Source organism: Garra rufa, chromosome 1, assembly GCF_049309525.1.
Source record: "Garra rufa chromosome 1, GarRuf1.0, whole genome shotgun sequence".
Lineage (NCBI taxonomy): Eukaryota > Metazoa > Chordata > Actinopteri > Cypriniformes > Cyprinidae > Garra > Garra rufa.
The window spans coordinates 59,368,152-59,383,877 of record NC_133361.1 but is presented as its reverse complement, the minus strand read 5'-3'; the positions used below and the strand labels follow the sequence as shown (position 1 = coordinate 59,383,877).

The following is a 15,726-nucleotide window of genomic DNA, read 5'->3' as shown; positions in this document are numbered from 1 at the left end:
GCCTACAGAACTAGACTGAGAGATCATTTAAAGGCCTTTGCAGGTGTTTTGAGTTAATTAGCTGATTAGAGTGTGGCACCAGGTGTCTTCAATACTGAACCTTTTCACAATATTCTAATTTTCTGAGATACTGAATTGGGGTTTTCATTAGTTGTCCGTTATAATCATCAAAATTAAAAGAAATACACTTGAAATATATCAGTCTGTGTGGAATGAATGTACACATTATACAAGTTTCACTTCTTGAATGGAATTAGTGAAATAAATCAACTTTTTGAAGATATTCTAATTACATGACCAACACCTGTACATAAAGTACAATCAAAAGATTATATTTTATAGACTAAGTAATAAAGTACAGTAAAACTACTAAACCAGACAATATTGGTTCGGTTTAAACTACGAAACCCTAGGTTGTCTTGAGCAGTTAAAATAATCAATGTGTTGACTGCTAGCCTACTGCCTAATCTCAAACAACACCACACTGATGTGTTTGGGTTTCAGGTCTGTTAAAGGAATAGTTCACCTAAAAAGAAAAAAATCTGTTATCCCTTGTACCGAACCTATATGACTGCATGGCAACAACACCAGTGCAGTCTTTAAAAATGTCTCCCTGCTGGAGAACAAAATAAAATACAATGAGTAAGTAAATTCCAGCAAATGTCAATAATGCCTTATTTAATCATATGTAAATCCAGCACAGTGGCAAGTTACCTCCAGGCCTTCCACCAAACAGAGCAAGTTCATTGGAAAGTAAAGGCCAGCGGAAGATTCAGAACAGGGGATTTTTATTTGCAAACTCTTTGTGTCACTGATGTTTTTGTGAAGGTTATAAAAGCTGCTTGGAGAATAGACCAAACTGTAAAACATCCTCATTGGAGAGTTGTGTAACTGTATTTTGCACTATATAAATCTAGAAATGGATAATGTTTGCATAGTTTATTAAAATGAATTCAATAAAATTTGGAAGAGTTTTCCCTCAATAAAGTATAGCTGCCACTGTAGACAGGCCAGGGTCAAAAAGTTGGACAAGTTGGCTAAAATGTGAGCAACACAACACAAAATACTCACAACTTTAATTTATTTTAATATGTTATTTTTTAGACACATAAAGGCATATAACTGATACAATAAAAAATTACATAGTTAGTTAACCAGTCAGCTTTTACCTTCTGTAATTTCTTTAGAATAATGTGTACTGAAAAATCATCCCCAACATATATTAAGAATGACCAAAAAAGTTCAGTTGTAGTATTTGTTGCTACAAGAATAACTAGATTATAGTGGTTTAATACAATTATAATCGTATTTCAATCTCAATAGCATGCAGGAAGTTTGCATATTCAGTCAGACACTGAGAAATACAATGTAAGCTATTTTGGTATTTTGTCTTGTTCTGATTTCCAAGATTTTGTTGATATTCTTGTAAATATGAATACATGTGTGTAAATATGCCAAAAGTATGAAAATGTATATATTTTAAATGCCAAAAATCATTAGGATATTAAGTAAAGATCATGTTCCATGAGGATAATTTGTAAATTTCCTAGCATAAATACACTGCCCACCAATAGTTTGGATGATATCAGCATAGTGTGAATCATCTTTGGGCAATAGTAGGCTTAGAGTAATATATTAAGTCAATGTTTTAATAAACTGACAGCTCGGATGCCCAGATTATGCAGGGCTGTAACAGCCTAGCTGCTAATGGTGGATACTTAAGATCTGAGAGGTCCTATTGAAACTACAGTACAGTGAAAGTGTCTATGGGTATTCGTATGAGTAGTCATAGTAGTTATCTTCATGGTGAGATTCATCCCAGAAGTCTAGATTATCAACCTTACAAATGTCTGTGCGGGTGATAATAATAAGAATTATGCCATAAATTAAGTAGATCATTATAAAAAAGCCAAAGCAGAATTTGTCTAGGAAATAAGCAAATGCCACTTTACGCTCCGCCTCCTTTTCTCCTCTATCCATGTCCTCCAAAAAGTTCACTATTTTCTGGAGCGAAGCCGTCTCTGAAGCCAGATCACCAGACTTTGTTGTAATCCCACCTGTCTCTGTTGACGCAAACCAAAAAATGAGGGTTGAAAATCACTGAACAGTTGCCATCTCAAAAAATGTCAATTGAGCTGCAGAAGCACTTTTTGCAAAAGATGCCATTACTGTGGGTTTTAATCTTTATTTTAAGTATTTTACTTAGTCAATCAAGTACATTTGTGTCATTTTTCTTATTTGATTAAATGTATATCGATGTCGGATGGATACAGTTAAGTCCTGGCCTACATTTGAGAAGAGATTAAGGTTCCTGAGGAAAACATTCTAGGATTTTTCTCCATATAGTGGACTTCAATGGTGGCAGTTTGCAAATTGCAGTTTCAATGCAGCTCAATGCATTTGGGGTTATAAAGTACATAAATTATTATTTCTTTTAAGAAAATTACAATTGTTTCACTAGAAAAGACACTTTTTCCTCAGCTGGGCCTTTAAAGCTGCATTGAAACTGCAGTTTAGACCTTCAACCCGTTGACCACCATTGAAGTCCACTATATGGAGAAAAATCCTGGAATGTTTTCCTCAAAAACAGTTCTTTTTGACTGAAAAAATAAAGACATATTGTATGACATGGCGGTGAGTAAATAATCAGGAGGTTTCTATTCTGGCAGTTTAACATTAGGTCAGGATATGAGTATAATAATGTTAAACATATATTACCTTACACACTTGAACTTTTTTGGTTTGTCTCATAACTTAAAGTTAAAAGTTAAAAGACATGTGACCCTGGACCACAAAACCAGCCTTAAGTAGCATGGCTATATTTGTAGCAATATCAAAAAAAGCATTGTATGGGTCAAAATTATTGCCAAAAATCATTAGGATATTAAGTAAAGATCATGTTCCATGAAGATATTTAGTCAATTTCCTACTGTAAAAATATCAAAACTTAATTTTTGGTTAGTAATATGCATTGCTAAGAACTTCAATTAGAAAACTTTAAGAGCAATTTTCTCAACATTTAGATTTTTTTGCACCCTCAGATTCTAGATTTTCAAATAGTTGCCAAATATTGTCCTATCCGAACAAACAATACATCAATGGAAAGCTTGTTTATTCAGTTTGTTATTTTAAAAAAATGACCCTTATGTCTGGTTTTGTGGTCCAGGGTCACAAATATGCAAATTGACCTATGGTTTCCTGACATCTCTCACCTTTTTCCTGATCCAGGTTGTCATGTTGTGTTTTGGTGCTTTTTGATGGGTGAACCTTGGCGGAGCGTCTGCACACCAAGAAGCTGTCTTCTACAGACAGACGTGTTAACACTATGGAAACCAGCATACTCATGACCAAACACACCAGACAGAAGCTGAAGTGGTAATCTTTAGAGGAGAAAACAGAGAAAATCCAATTATTATTGCACATGATGATGAGATGCTAGTGATTTTGACTTTTTTTAAAGTATGCTGTTAGAAAATGTATGTTGGAACATTTTTCTTTATACATGCAGGGTGCAAATTTATGGGGGAAAGGTAGGATCTGACCTTTAGAATTAAAATCTGTAGTGTTTTGTTTCAAATCTCTCTGTTCTTGCACTTACGGAGGAGGGGGCTACAATTGCCACCGTTAGGCAGGTGGTCGTTGAGGATGATGAGGAACATGGTGAAACTCAGGACCAAGGTGACCTTAAAAGAGTTGCGTTCTCCTCCTTCGAATGGCAGAGCAAAGCTCACCAGGTCAGCCAGTAGTACCAGTGCACTGGGCAGGATCAGTGTCACAAAAGCACTAAAGGGGTTAATCGACAGAGCGACCTGTTCAAAGACCAAAGGCGATTCATTAATAAACAATTATAGGTCTATGTCCTCAATTCACAAGTTAAATCACATGACAAGGTTGGCCTTCTTAAACTGGAATCAGTTTAGTGATGTTTCAGTCTAGTTTCAGACAAACTTCATTTGCACAGTTGGACAAGGACAGAGTGTTACCAAATTCAAATTTGGAAATGCAATTTTTTTTTATTTTGTAATTGTTTGTTTATATGGTGTATTATTGCAGCAAACTGTAAGATTTCTGATAAACTAGGGTAAAGGCAAAAAATGACCACCTACGAGTTGTTTTGTGTCAACTATTGGAAAAAGTGAGTCAAGTAGTGCAAAATAAAAGTAACTTCTGAGGTAATTTTTAAACTAATTATTTATGCTCACAGTTAAGTGATTCTTTAAAGCAGAGTATTCTCAACCTCTTTGACTGAAAATAGCTTTCTCGTCCAAGTCCAACACAATATTCAAAGCCAAAAAACAATATTTTAACGTCGTTTAATAATTGAAACTGGAAGAGTTGGTACATTAAATTAACCACAATTCATTTTGTGAATGCTGAATGTTTCATGATGTGTATGTTCAAAAAAAATGTGTTGAAGGAAAATGGTTAAAAGGAATGGTTTTGTGGTCCAGGGTCACATTACATTAAAGAGAACCATTACATTAAAGTCATCAAGTTTTGTATATGGTTGTATAATGGACCATTTAGCCTTTGAGGGTTACAGGTAACAAGCTCTCTAAACTCAGATCTGAGGTTTAGGAGTCAATAATTTGCTTACCATGAGATAAGCACGATTTGATGAATCCACTATTTTATTCACGCTGGTAGTCTGCCACTCTCCTCGACTGCCGCCAACCAAAGACACATTGTCAGCGATCTGGAGTGTGAGCGCGCAAGCTGGATCAAACAAACAAACAAGAAAACATATTTAAGTTATTCAAATATTCCACCTTGCTTCAATTCCACCTTAATCAGACCATGAGATATTTAAATTAAGTCAAACTGTTGAGTGCAAACATGTCTCATTTGCAAGTAAACTCGCCATCATAGACCACATTTACAAAGCTCTGTTTGCTTGGTGCAAACCATGGAAAACAGGCACTATCAGCAGGCACAATTTATTTATTATGTTTGCAAATGGTGATAATCTGTTTAACAAATATCCTTATGATTTCTGTCTTACTTTTCTGACTCCATCCATTGATAGCCACAGGGCATGACCCCGTCACAAAGGGGTAGTTGAAGAGGTTGATTTCACAGCTCACTGTGGTGAACAAAACAACCGCATGGTCCACAGTTCCATCCCGCCTCACCTGTACATCATTAGTGTACGGCTCCGTGGTCGTTTCTATTCTGAGTGCAAATAGAGACAGATTATGACATCTTAACATTGTTGTTCTCTGTCTTGTGATGGGTTTAGTTCCTCTGCAGACACCATAGTGATAAATATATGCCATAAATCAGCATCAGTCTTAAGACTCACGCATTGTCCAAAACTATCCTAGGAATCCAGATTTTATCAACAGGCAGAACAATTGTTGGATATCTAGATCTCTCTTGCATCCATCCAAGATCAGGATCCTTCCATTCCTGTTGGACGGAAAATAAAAACAAGACTAAGAAATGCATGATTTACTTGCTATTTTTGGTGATTATTAGAATAAATGTCTAATTTTGTAACTGGTTTAGTGCAAGAAACAGCTTCTGATTTTGTTTTGTGCTACATCACAGTTGTGTAGTATCTCTACTGTTTCTTAACACAAAATAATTTAAAAAGAAAACATTTCAGTTTCATATTATTTATTTACATTGTTAAATAGCTGCATAAATGTACAGTCAGCCAACCATTATGGCTGCTTATGTCTGAAATGTCAATTACTCAATATTATTCTCATTTATAGAGCTGCTGCAAATAAGAAATATCACATTGTACATTACCAGTCAAAAGTTAAACAGTAAGATTTTTTATATTTAAAAAAAAAAAAACACCAAGGCTTCATTTATTTGATCCAAAATACAGCAAAAACAGTAATATTGTGAAATATTTTTACTATTTAAAATAACTGCTTTTTATTTGAATATATTTTAAAATGTAATTTATTCCTGTGACCAAAGCTAAATTTTCAGCATCATTACTCTAGTCTTCAGTGTCACATGATCCTTCTGAAATCATTCTAATGCTGATTTGCTGTTAAAAAAAAAACAATTATTATTCGTGTTTTGATTCCCTGCCTGGTTATCTCGTCTAGTCAAGTCAGCAGCCTGCCCTGAAATTTACGCGTTTGGATTACTCTTCGTCTTGCCATTTTGGACTCTGTTCGCCCCTTGATTGATCTTTGGACAGTTTATTTGGATTACCCATTTGTTTTGCCCATTTGGATTACGTTTGCTGCCGATCGACCCTCACCTGTCCCTGGATTACTCTCATGTCTTGCCCGTAAGGTTTGTCCTTGCCTGTTATGATCAAGCCTTTAAATAAAAGCTTGCGTATGGATCCGCTCACCTCATGTTCTCGTCTCATTCATTATTCATTTATTTTTTGGACTTTGCTCTGCCTCTGTGTGGGCTTGCCATTTACTGTGGGTGTCGCGGAGGAGGAACGCAACATCGTGGTAATGACGGCCTCGGGACATTCTAACAAATTGATCACTACTCCGGTGTGTAAATTCCTGTCTGTCCTGTCATGGGTATAGAGGCCATCAGTCATCTCCCTGCCTGCCCTGTCATGGCTATAGAGGCAGCTTGGAAAATTTCTGACTGTGCCATAGTGTCTGTGTTTGTGTTTTGTGTTTCAGGTCCATCTGCTCTGGTCTTCTGCTCTGCACTGGTGGGCTCCTGTCCCGTCTGGTTATCTCATATAGTCTAGTCTGCAGCCTGCCCTGGAATTTACACCTTTTTGGATTACTCTTCGTCTTGCCGTTTTGGACATTGTTTGTCCATCGATTGATCTTTGGACTGTTTATTTGGATTACCCATTTGCCTTGCCCATTTGGATTACGTTTGCTGCCGATCGAATAAATTACATTTTAAAATATATTCAAATAGCAAACAGTTGTTTTAAATAATACATATATCTCAAAATTGGACTATTTATGCTGTACTTTGGATCAAATAAACAGGCTTGGTGAGCAGAAGAGACTTCTCTAAAAAAAAAACATTAAAAATCTTACAAAAACTTTTGATTGGTTATGTACATCACTTGTATTGAATATCAGCACAGTTTCTGCTGTTCTAAAATTCAGTATAACAGCACTCTGGCTCATGAATTTACACTATGTAGAAAATATAGTTTCAGACATTTGAATGTTTACATCTGACAATTGCTGTACCAAGCTAAAAGGTTTTTGCAGGAGATGGACACTTGATAATTCTATTTCATTCAAGAACTTTACTCACCATGTTTATCTTGATACGGCTGGTCATTTCCATGCCCTTTGTATCCTAAAATATGGTGACAAAATTATAAGATGCTATAAGTATATTTGTACTTTTTTAAAACATAAAATATGATTAACAAGACAAAAGTAGCACTTACGAAAGACAATGTCTCATACTGTAGTGAAGTGATGTTCACTGCGATGGTACAGTTATCATTCTGTGGCGCACTGAACAGTTCTTTCTGAACCCGAGCATTTGCCAAACAGCGGCGATCACAAGGAGGCTCGGTGGAATTACCACCAGCAAACACTACAGGATCAGATGAACATGTTTATATTTATGTATTTGGCAGACGCTTTAATCTAAATCAACATACATTGCATTCAAGGTATACATTTACATTATATCAGTTCTTGGTTTCCCTAGTAATAAAACCCATGACCTTGCTGTTGCTACCGCCATGATATACTGTTTGAACTACAGAACTCATGAGACCATTACTGTTGTAAGTTACTTCATACATTACTGAATGCAAATTATAATTATAACCACACAGTATTTAAATGACACAAGAAAGTTTGCTACAACTGGAGAAATAATTACCAAGTGGAGATGAACAGAGGAGGAGCAACAATGGAATCCTGTGTTGAAGAACCATTTCAGTTCCTACCAACAAGAAAAATAATCAATAAGCATTCATGTACATGCATATATCTATTTTTTAAGGATCTAAAACTGACCTTTGCTAACAAACTCCCAGGTAAAACTTCAGCTGTGACTGCTTATAGTTTTAAGGGAAACAAGGATCAATTAGCTCTTTTAAAGGATCGCAGCTCTTTGAAAGCCACATGAATGATGTTACGCAAGACAAACAAAGATAGACCTAGCTCATAACTGAACCTATAGCTCATGTCTGTTAAATTTGATCCTATATTTTGTTTAAGCTTGTCCTTTGTTAATAGGACTACAGATGATGAGATTTTGTAAGATTCAGTTTATTCCGTTTAAACCACACAACAGAGCACTAATTACTTGCTGGGACAGTCAAACAGGAGGCCATTCTACGGTTCACAAAGGGCATACATGAAAACAATCACTGCACATTAACTCTTCCACTAGAGTTTTAATTATGTTTGACGATGTAGAGAAAAACAACAACATATTAATAAAGGAATAACCTCCCTTTATATTGTACTAAAGGACAAGGCAGCTTTATATTGGTTGTATATTGTTTTCATACCAGCCTGACATATTCATTAGATTTGTGATGAATTAGAGTTTCACTAATTACAAATAATAAACCCAATAGTAAGTTTCCACCAGGTCTCCGGTTTCCCCCACAAGTTTATAGGTGTTCATTTGTGTGTGTGTGTGTGTGTGTGTGTGTGTGTGTGTGTGTGTGTGTGTGTGTGTGTGTGTACCTGGTATTCATCACGTTGTGGGGACCAAATGTCCCCACAAGGATAGGAATACCAGTAGATTTTGACCTTGTGGGGACATTTCTCAGGTCCCCATGAGGAAATAGGCTTATAAATCATGCACAATGAGTTTTTTTGAGGAAGTAAAAGTGTGCACAATCTCCTGTGAGGGCTAGGTTTAGGTGTAGGGTAGGTGTAGGGTGATAAAAAGTACGGTCTGTACAGTATAAAAACCATTACGCCTATGGAATGTCCCCATAAAACATGTAAACCCAACATGTGTGTGTGTGTGTGTGTGTGTGCGTGCGTGCGTGCGTGTGCGTGTGCATGTGTGTGTGTTGACCCATTCATACAGGGTGTTTCCCTTAGGCTAGACCAGGATTCTCTAAGTAGGCGGATCTTTGTGAAACTGTCTGGATTGTATTTATATTTTATTATTTGTAATTATATCAATAATTATGTCAATGTGGGCTTTTTTTATGACTAAACAATCCCAATAAGGGTGCCAACATTGAAAAGAAAAGATTAATATTAATTTAAAATTTAAGCATTTAGACACTTATGCCTGGTGGTACTGGTGAAATGAGAAAGGCAGCTCATCTCTCAATTCTTTGACAGGGACCCAATATTTGCTACACTCCTGGGTGGTTCCTATGTCCCTGTGACCCTACAGAGGACAAGAAGTTTAGGGAATGGATGGATGGGAACCTACAATAAAATAATATATATAAATTAGCATTGAATCTCTTTGCCCCAGGAGGACATGTGAAGGACAGGTTTTGTCCAATGACAGCACAAAGTACACAAATGTTTTAAACCTCCCTTCAACTAATTAATAGGCGTATTCATATAAAAGCAGTTATTCTCTGCTGAAAAACAGCTAAAACAAGCCTAGGTGGGTTGGCTAGTTTTAGCTGGTCAACCAGGCTGGTTTAAGCTGGTCATAGCTGGTTGGCAGACTGGTTTTAAAGGGGTTTTGGCCACTTTCCCAGCCCGGGAGACCAGTTAAAACCAGATACTTCCAGCTTAAACCAGCTAAGACCAGCCAACCAGCCTAGGTTAAGACTTAAGACTTTTTTTATGAGATACCTAGCAATTTCCCACAGAGATGTTATAGATCTGCATTTTATGACAATAAATGTATTTCATGTTTGTGTATTACAAAATTTTGAACAATTTTAAGTGTCATACAAAAGGCATGTTGTTTTTCATTTAGTACTGACCTGAATAAGATATTTTTACACAGAAACGACATATACATAAAGTCCAAGATAAAAGAATAGTTGAATTTATAAAAATTACCCTGTTCAAAAGTTAACATACACTTGATTCTTAACTGTGTTGTTACCTGGATGATCCACAGGATCAATTAGTAATAGTTTTTCTTGAGTTCCTTGTTTGTCCTGAACAGTTAAACTGCTCGATGTTCTTCAGTCCTTCGGGTCCCACAAATTCTTCGGTTTTTCAGCATATTTTTTATTTGAACTCTTTCCAACAATGACTATGATTTTAAAATCCACACTGAGGACAACTGAGGGATTCATATGCAACTATTACAGAAAGTTCAAATGCTCACTGATGCTCCAGAAGGTAAAACTATGCATTAAACTTTTGAACTAAATAAGGGTGTGTACATTTCTTTATTTTGCCTTAAATATCTTTTGTTCATTTAGTACTGCCCTTCAGAAGCTACAGAAATGTTCCCCAGAATACAAAATAAGTTAAATTTACTCTGATCTTCAAATTTCAAAAAGTTTTCTCTTAAAGATTATAGCTCGTAATACATTGTTTTTCCTTCTGGAGCATCAGTGAGCGTTTGAACCTTCTCTAATAGTTAGGCTACATATGAGTTCCTCAGCTGTCTTCAGTGTGAAAAGATGGATCTCAAAATCATACAGTCATTGTTGGAAAGGATTTAAATACACAAAAATGCTGAAAAACAAAAAAATTGTGGGTGCTGAAAGATTTTTCTGAAGAACAGCGGGCAGATTAACTGTTCAGGACAAACGGAACAACAGTCAACCAATAATTAAAAAAAAAAAGAATCAGTGTATGTAAACTTTTGAACAGTGTCATTTTTATAAATTTAACTATTATTTTCTATTGTGGACTATTTGTAAACGTCTTTTATGTCAAATGTCTTATTCAGATCAACTTCTGAATTCAACTGTATGCGTTCTTGTCTGTAAAATATGTATTGTACGCACGTATTGCGTGCGTGTTGTTTTAATACAGACCGCCAGAGAGCACCAGATGGGTTCAATTCTTCCTGAAAGCATTGAAGAAGAAGAGTCGCAGTCAGAGCTGTTGTGTAGTTGATGAACTGTAAACAAGTATTTAAACTCGAGTTACAAGAGAAGAAATTATAAAAAAAATACATTTTGGAAAGCAAACACTATTTCTGTGTCACTTAAGCAGAAAAGTATTAAATATAAACATCTCTGCGCTATTCTCAGCTAGCTACATGAGAAAAACAGTTCAATGAAGTAGTGGCAGTCCTTAAAATCACTAAGAAATGAACAGAAAAAGAGCCCTGATAGCAGACACCTTCTGTTTAACGAAAAAACGCAGATGTGCAACTGACAGTGTTACAGGAGAGAGTCAAGGTAAGACTTTTTTTTCGTATCTATAATTTGCCCTCATGTTGCGTTTAAAACAATAAACAAAAACGAACACTTAACATGAAAGTATTAGACTAATACAACATGAAGTTTTTTTAATTTTATGAAAACATAGCATGAAGAAGTCGTACTATTTAAGTCATTAAATCATAAAAGTCCTTCTAAAAATAATGTTTGACTCAAGATATAGATATCAGTGCATCCAATTTTTTCACATTATTGTTCTCTAATTTTGTACACTCACTCCAATATTGTTTCGTCTCGTTTTGAGGAAAAATTCAACAAAAATACAATATTAATTTAACATAAACCAATACTAGAAAGCTGGAGTTTAGTCTTTTCCTCACTGATTAAGTACAAATGTACGAACGAGTCTATATGTCAGAAGTGGTTTTAATAGATTTGCAAGGACTATAAAGCATGTAAACATATTTATATATTACTACACAAATGATGGAGTCCCATCAGAGTATAACCAAGCTGTTTGTTCAGCAGATGGAGCAGCTGATATTCAGTCAAGCTTGCAGTACCTAATGTCACTGTTTTCACGCAAGCTCTTCAATGACAGTCTCCCACCAGTGGTCTTAAAACACCAGCTCTACAGTTTACACAATGACAAAACCGCAGTGGACAAGCAGGTGGTAAGATCCAGATTGTTTTACCTATTAAAAAAAGGATTCATCTTGGCCAAGAGTGCTACTACACTCTTAAAAATAAAGGTGCTTTAAAGGGTTCTTCACAGCGATGCCATAAAAGAACCATTTTTGGTTCCACAAATAACCATTCAGTCAAAGCGTCTTTAAAGAACCATCTCTTTCTTACCTTTTTATAATCTGAAGAACCTTCTTTGGCCACAAAGAACCTATTATGAAACAGAAAGGTTCTTCAGATGTTCTTCAGAGGTCCTTTATGGAACCATTTAGGCAAAAAATGTTCTTCAATGGTATCGTGAAGCACCTTTATTTTTAAGAGTGTGGATCATTTCATATGACCTTAGCACATTCAGAAGCTCTGGTCGCTGCTTTTCCTCGTCAGAATGAGTTGAGGGAAAAAGGCGAGCTGTTGATGTTCCAGCTGGGGTTCGACTCTGAGGCCTTCGCTTTAGTGTTTGCTGAAGACTACAGAGCCAAAGTCTTGCAAGGGGAAGCTGGAAGAGAAACTCTGGGAACTGTAGAGAAGTTTCTGGGCAAACTAATTCCCAGCTGCTCCGATTTGAGTTTCAACAAAGAAAAAATGCTTAAAGAGTTGCTCTTTACAGACTCTGAGATAACGTAAGAACCAGAACAAAAATGTTTGTATGTTTTATGTTGATTGTCTTTGGTACTAAGATGCTTTTGGACTTGCAGGCAGCTGGTGAAATCAGGCGTCCTTACAGTGAGGGATGCAGGCAGCTGGTGGCTTTCAATCCCAAACTCTGGCAAATTCATTAAGTATTTCATTAAGGGTAGGTGTTGACTACAAGACTCGCATTCAGTGGGTTATCATTTGCTCCTGTTTAACATCCAGTCTTTATTTCTAACAGCAAAGCTGTTCTCGGCATGGTTAGGAAAGCCAAATACGGTGAAATCCTCAAGACTGAATTGGAGGGACGCCGCACAACTGCACAGGTCAAATTCCAGATGAAGTATCACATTCACGATATAATTGGAGCAGAGTTAGTAGAATGGTAAGACTGCTATATCAATAAATATATAGTCAAGCCCCAAATTATTCATACCCCTGACTTAAAGTTACTTTTATTCAACCAGCAAGATTTTTTTTTTTTTTAGAAATGGCACAGACGTCTCCCAGAAGAAAATAAGATGGTGTACAAGAGGCATCATTCTGGAAAAAAATATTACTCCTCTTTTATTTGCATTTTAAGATATGTTCTTACCTTTTCTGACTTGTGCACAGCCACAGGTCCTCAGTGAGCTCCTTTGTCTTAGCCATGACTGTCCACAAACCAACAGCAGAGAGCTCCTGTTTTTCACTTGAGTTGATTAAAAAAGCTGTTCCCAATGAATCAGGGTAATTAGGATGCTTTAGAACAGCTTGGACTATTTGGAATGGTATAGAACTTTGGATTTTCCCATAGACTGTGACAGTTTGCAAAGGGTATGAATAATTTTGGACATGCCACTTTTTGTTCAAATGTAAATAAAAGCTGAGAAATATTTTTTCCATAATAATGCCTCTTGTACATTGTCTTATTATCTTTTGGGAGAAGCCTGTGTTATTTCCAGTCAAAAAAAAACAAAACAAAAAAAAACTTGCTGGTTGAATAAAAGTAACTTTAAGTCAGAATTTGCCAGGGGTATGAATAATTTCGGGCTTGAATGTATTTGAGTTGTAATTTTGAGGACAAGATCTCATGTCTAAAATGTGATCTTTTGTGTATTTATAGCATACAGACAACATCAGGGACATTATTACGATACGTGGATGGAAACGGCAACTAACAGCTCCACTGACTTGACTTGGGTTGTACAGAATTGATTTGCGTAATGTATTTATTGCCATATTCTTTTGGCTACAATCAGATGAATCACCTGTTCACAAAATATATAATCAAATTTTTGCCAAACTTCACAAGTGTCAAGTGTCAAGTGGATTTCTCACTGTCTTCATTCAGGATAGCCACTAGTTAAGTCAAGTTGCTAGTATTTATATAGTGCTTTTTTGTGTCAAAGCAGCTTTACAGTATTTAAGATGAAAAGAGCAGGTCATTTGTAACTCTAATGAGAGAAATCCTCACAGATAGCATTTTTTTCTAAGAAGGAACATAGTTGTGATGATACTACTTTTTCTAGTTTCTTTGAAAGAAAAGGGAGATTTGAGATCAGTCTGTAATTACTTAATTCATTGGGGTCAACAAATTAATTTGCCTAGAGGCTTGATAACAGCCAGTTTGAAGGTTTTTGGGACATATCCTAATGGCAATGATAAATATACTATTAATTTCTATGTCATGTTACTTATATAATCTATCAAAGCAGGCAATCTCTATTTACCCTATCTATTTAGTGTCATTGTAACATATACTTACAGTTTTTTAAAACGTAATATTTGTATATTCAAAACTGTATATTTGAAACATTTATCGTAACCTGAATTTCTGAATAATGAATAATCACATACTTTTAATAAAAATTTAAAAAAGGTAATAAGAAAATGCCACTGTAAATCACTTAAAGGAGTCAATTGTCACTTCATATTAGGAAGGAAAAATTTATATCATTTATATTCTTTGCTGGAATCTCTGTGCATGCGCTGACTGGGTGCGATCGCCAAAGTGACGGAGAAATTGCTCTACTGCGTCTGCATGGTTCGTTCGCCTGCCTGGTGCAACATAATCCAGCCTGGTTTGCTCGCCTGCCTCAGGTACTAGTGATGATGTCCATCATCTTTTAATCTCACGTTAAATCTCCAAACTCTTTCTCCGGCCCGGGATTTGCGGCCGCTACACAGACTGCTCCACGCAGCCACCACCACACACACACATACACGCTCATTGCACACGCACACACCCATACACAAACACTCGTTTGGATAATTTATTTTTCTTTGTGGTTGTTTTTTACATGTTTCTTTTTGTTGAAAACTGAACACTAAAAACTGAGTTTGAAAAAAAAAGGAAAAGAACGAACTTTAAGACATTACAGTGAATCAAGGACTCTCGTGATTTTGTTGTTGCTTGTGTGTGAAATCTTGAACTGAAATTGAACAGCAATCTACTTGCTGTCTGTTTACTTTAGATTTTTTTTATTTTTCATGTGAAGAAAAGAAAAAAGAAATACAAACTCTGTGAAAATTTAACTTTGTAAAATTCTTTTTTTGTGTGTGTGTGTTTGAAAAATGATTTCCTAAAATATATATATATTTTTTTGACCAAACCCTTCAATCTCTGAATGTGTCATTTAAGCACTGTTCTATATTAATGTGGGTATTTGAAGGAATTTTCTTTTTTTGTGTAACCGTGGTTTGAGTTATCTTCGGGGAAATTGAACTTCATTATATGTAATTTTTTTTTTACTTGACAAGTTTTACTTGTCTGGCACCCAAACAATTAAATGTAAATTTATTTAGTCAAATTTGATTTGGGGGCAGCCACCGTTACATAAGTGGCGCCCGAACAGGGACTTGAAACTTTAACACTTAAACCTTGATGACTTGAAACTTAAACACTTAAACCTTGATGACTTGAAACTTAAACACTTAAACCTTGAAACTTAAAATTTAAATAAACCTTGACAATTTGAAACTTAAAACATTTAAGCACGTAAACCGTGACCACTTAAACAGATGGAACCACCCGCATCAGATGTTGCTACCCCAGTCTGGCCTCCAGCACCCCGTCCTCTACTTTCTTCAACTGGACCTCTTCGTGCTCCTTTCCACTTCACTCCTACTCAAGCCAGCACCACTGACTTCCCAGGAACCCATGTGCGGTTTGCTACTTCACCACTAGCTGGCAGTACTCCTGTTCAACCCTTCACCTGGGAACAGGA

The 15,726-nt window shown here is 36.0% G+C and overlaps 2 protein-coding genes across 3 annotated transcripts; one reads left to right on the top strand and one right to left on the bottom strand.

Annotated features, from left to right (window-relative positions):
• Positions 1-1,764: 1,764 nt before the first annotated feature.
• LOC141317992 (5-hydroxytryptamine receptor 3A-like) lies at positions 1,765-8,257 on the bottom strand. Its single transcript, XM_073833172.1, has 10 exons — positions 8,230-8,257; positions 7,355-7,506; positions 7,216-7,260; positions 5,303-5,409; positions 5,003-5,172; positions 4,598-4,716; positions 3,599-3,809; positions 3,213-3,380; positions 1,953-2,063; positions 1,765-1,850 (listed from the first exon to the last, which is right to left on the bottom strand). Exons 1-10 carry the CDS (start codon positions 8,255-8,257, stop codon positions 1,765-1,767), a joined length of 1,197 nt encoding a protein of 398 aa, XP_073689273.1.
• A 2,650-nt stretch (positions 8,258-10,907) lies between these two features.
• Positions 10,908-15,048, top strand: LOC141325485 (inactive serine/threonine-protein kinase 19-like). Of its 2 annotated transcripts, none has more exons than XM_073834213.1 (6): positions 10,908-11,221; positions 11,732-11,877; positions 12,272-12,507; positions 12,583-12,680; positions 12,759-12,902; positions 13,623-15,048. In XM_073834213.1, exons 1-5 carry the CDS (start codon positions 11,131-11,133, stop codon positions 12,857-12,859), a joined length of 672 nt encoding a protein of 223 aa, XP_073690314.1. In that variant the 5' UTR covers positions 10,908-11,130; the 3' UTR covers positions 12,860-12,902; positions 13,623-15,048. The 2 variants fall into 2 exon arrangements, with proteins under 2 accessions (XP_073690314.1, XP_073690324.1); XM_073834223.1 differs by having other exon boundaries at positions 12,583-12,684.
• The last annotated feature ends 678 nt before the right edge of the window (positions 15,049-15,726 follow it).

Bases quoted from the DNA above. Each gene is read 5' to 3' on its own strand.
- LOC141317992 (XM_073833172.1), bottom strand. From the start codon at position 8,257: ATGGCCTCCTGTTTGACTGTCCCAGCAA. The intron at 7,261-7,354 runs GTAAGTGCTACT...ACCATATTTTAG, and splicing joins AGTATGAGACATTGTCTTTC to GATACAAAGGGCATGGAAAT. The intron at 4,717-5,002 runs GTAAGACAGAAA...TGTTTGATCCAG, and splicing joins CAATGGATGGAGTCAGAAAA to CTTGCGCGCTCACACTCCAG.
- LOC141325485 (XM_073834223.1), top strand. From the start codon at position 11,131: ATGAACAGAAAAAGAGCCCTGATAGCAGACACCTTCTGTTTAACGAAA. The intron at 12,508-12,582 runs GTAAGAACCAGA...TTGGACTTGCAG, and splicing joins TTTACAGACTCTGAGATAAC to GCAGCTGGTGAAATCAGGCG. The intron at 12,685-12,758 runs GTGTTGACTACA...TATTTCTAACAG, and splicing joins AAGTATTTCATTAAGGGTAG to CAAAGCTGTTCTCGGCATGG.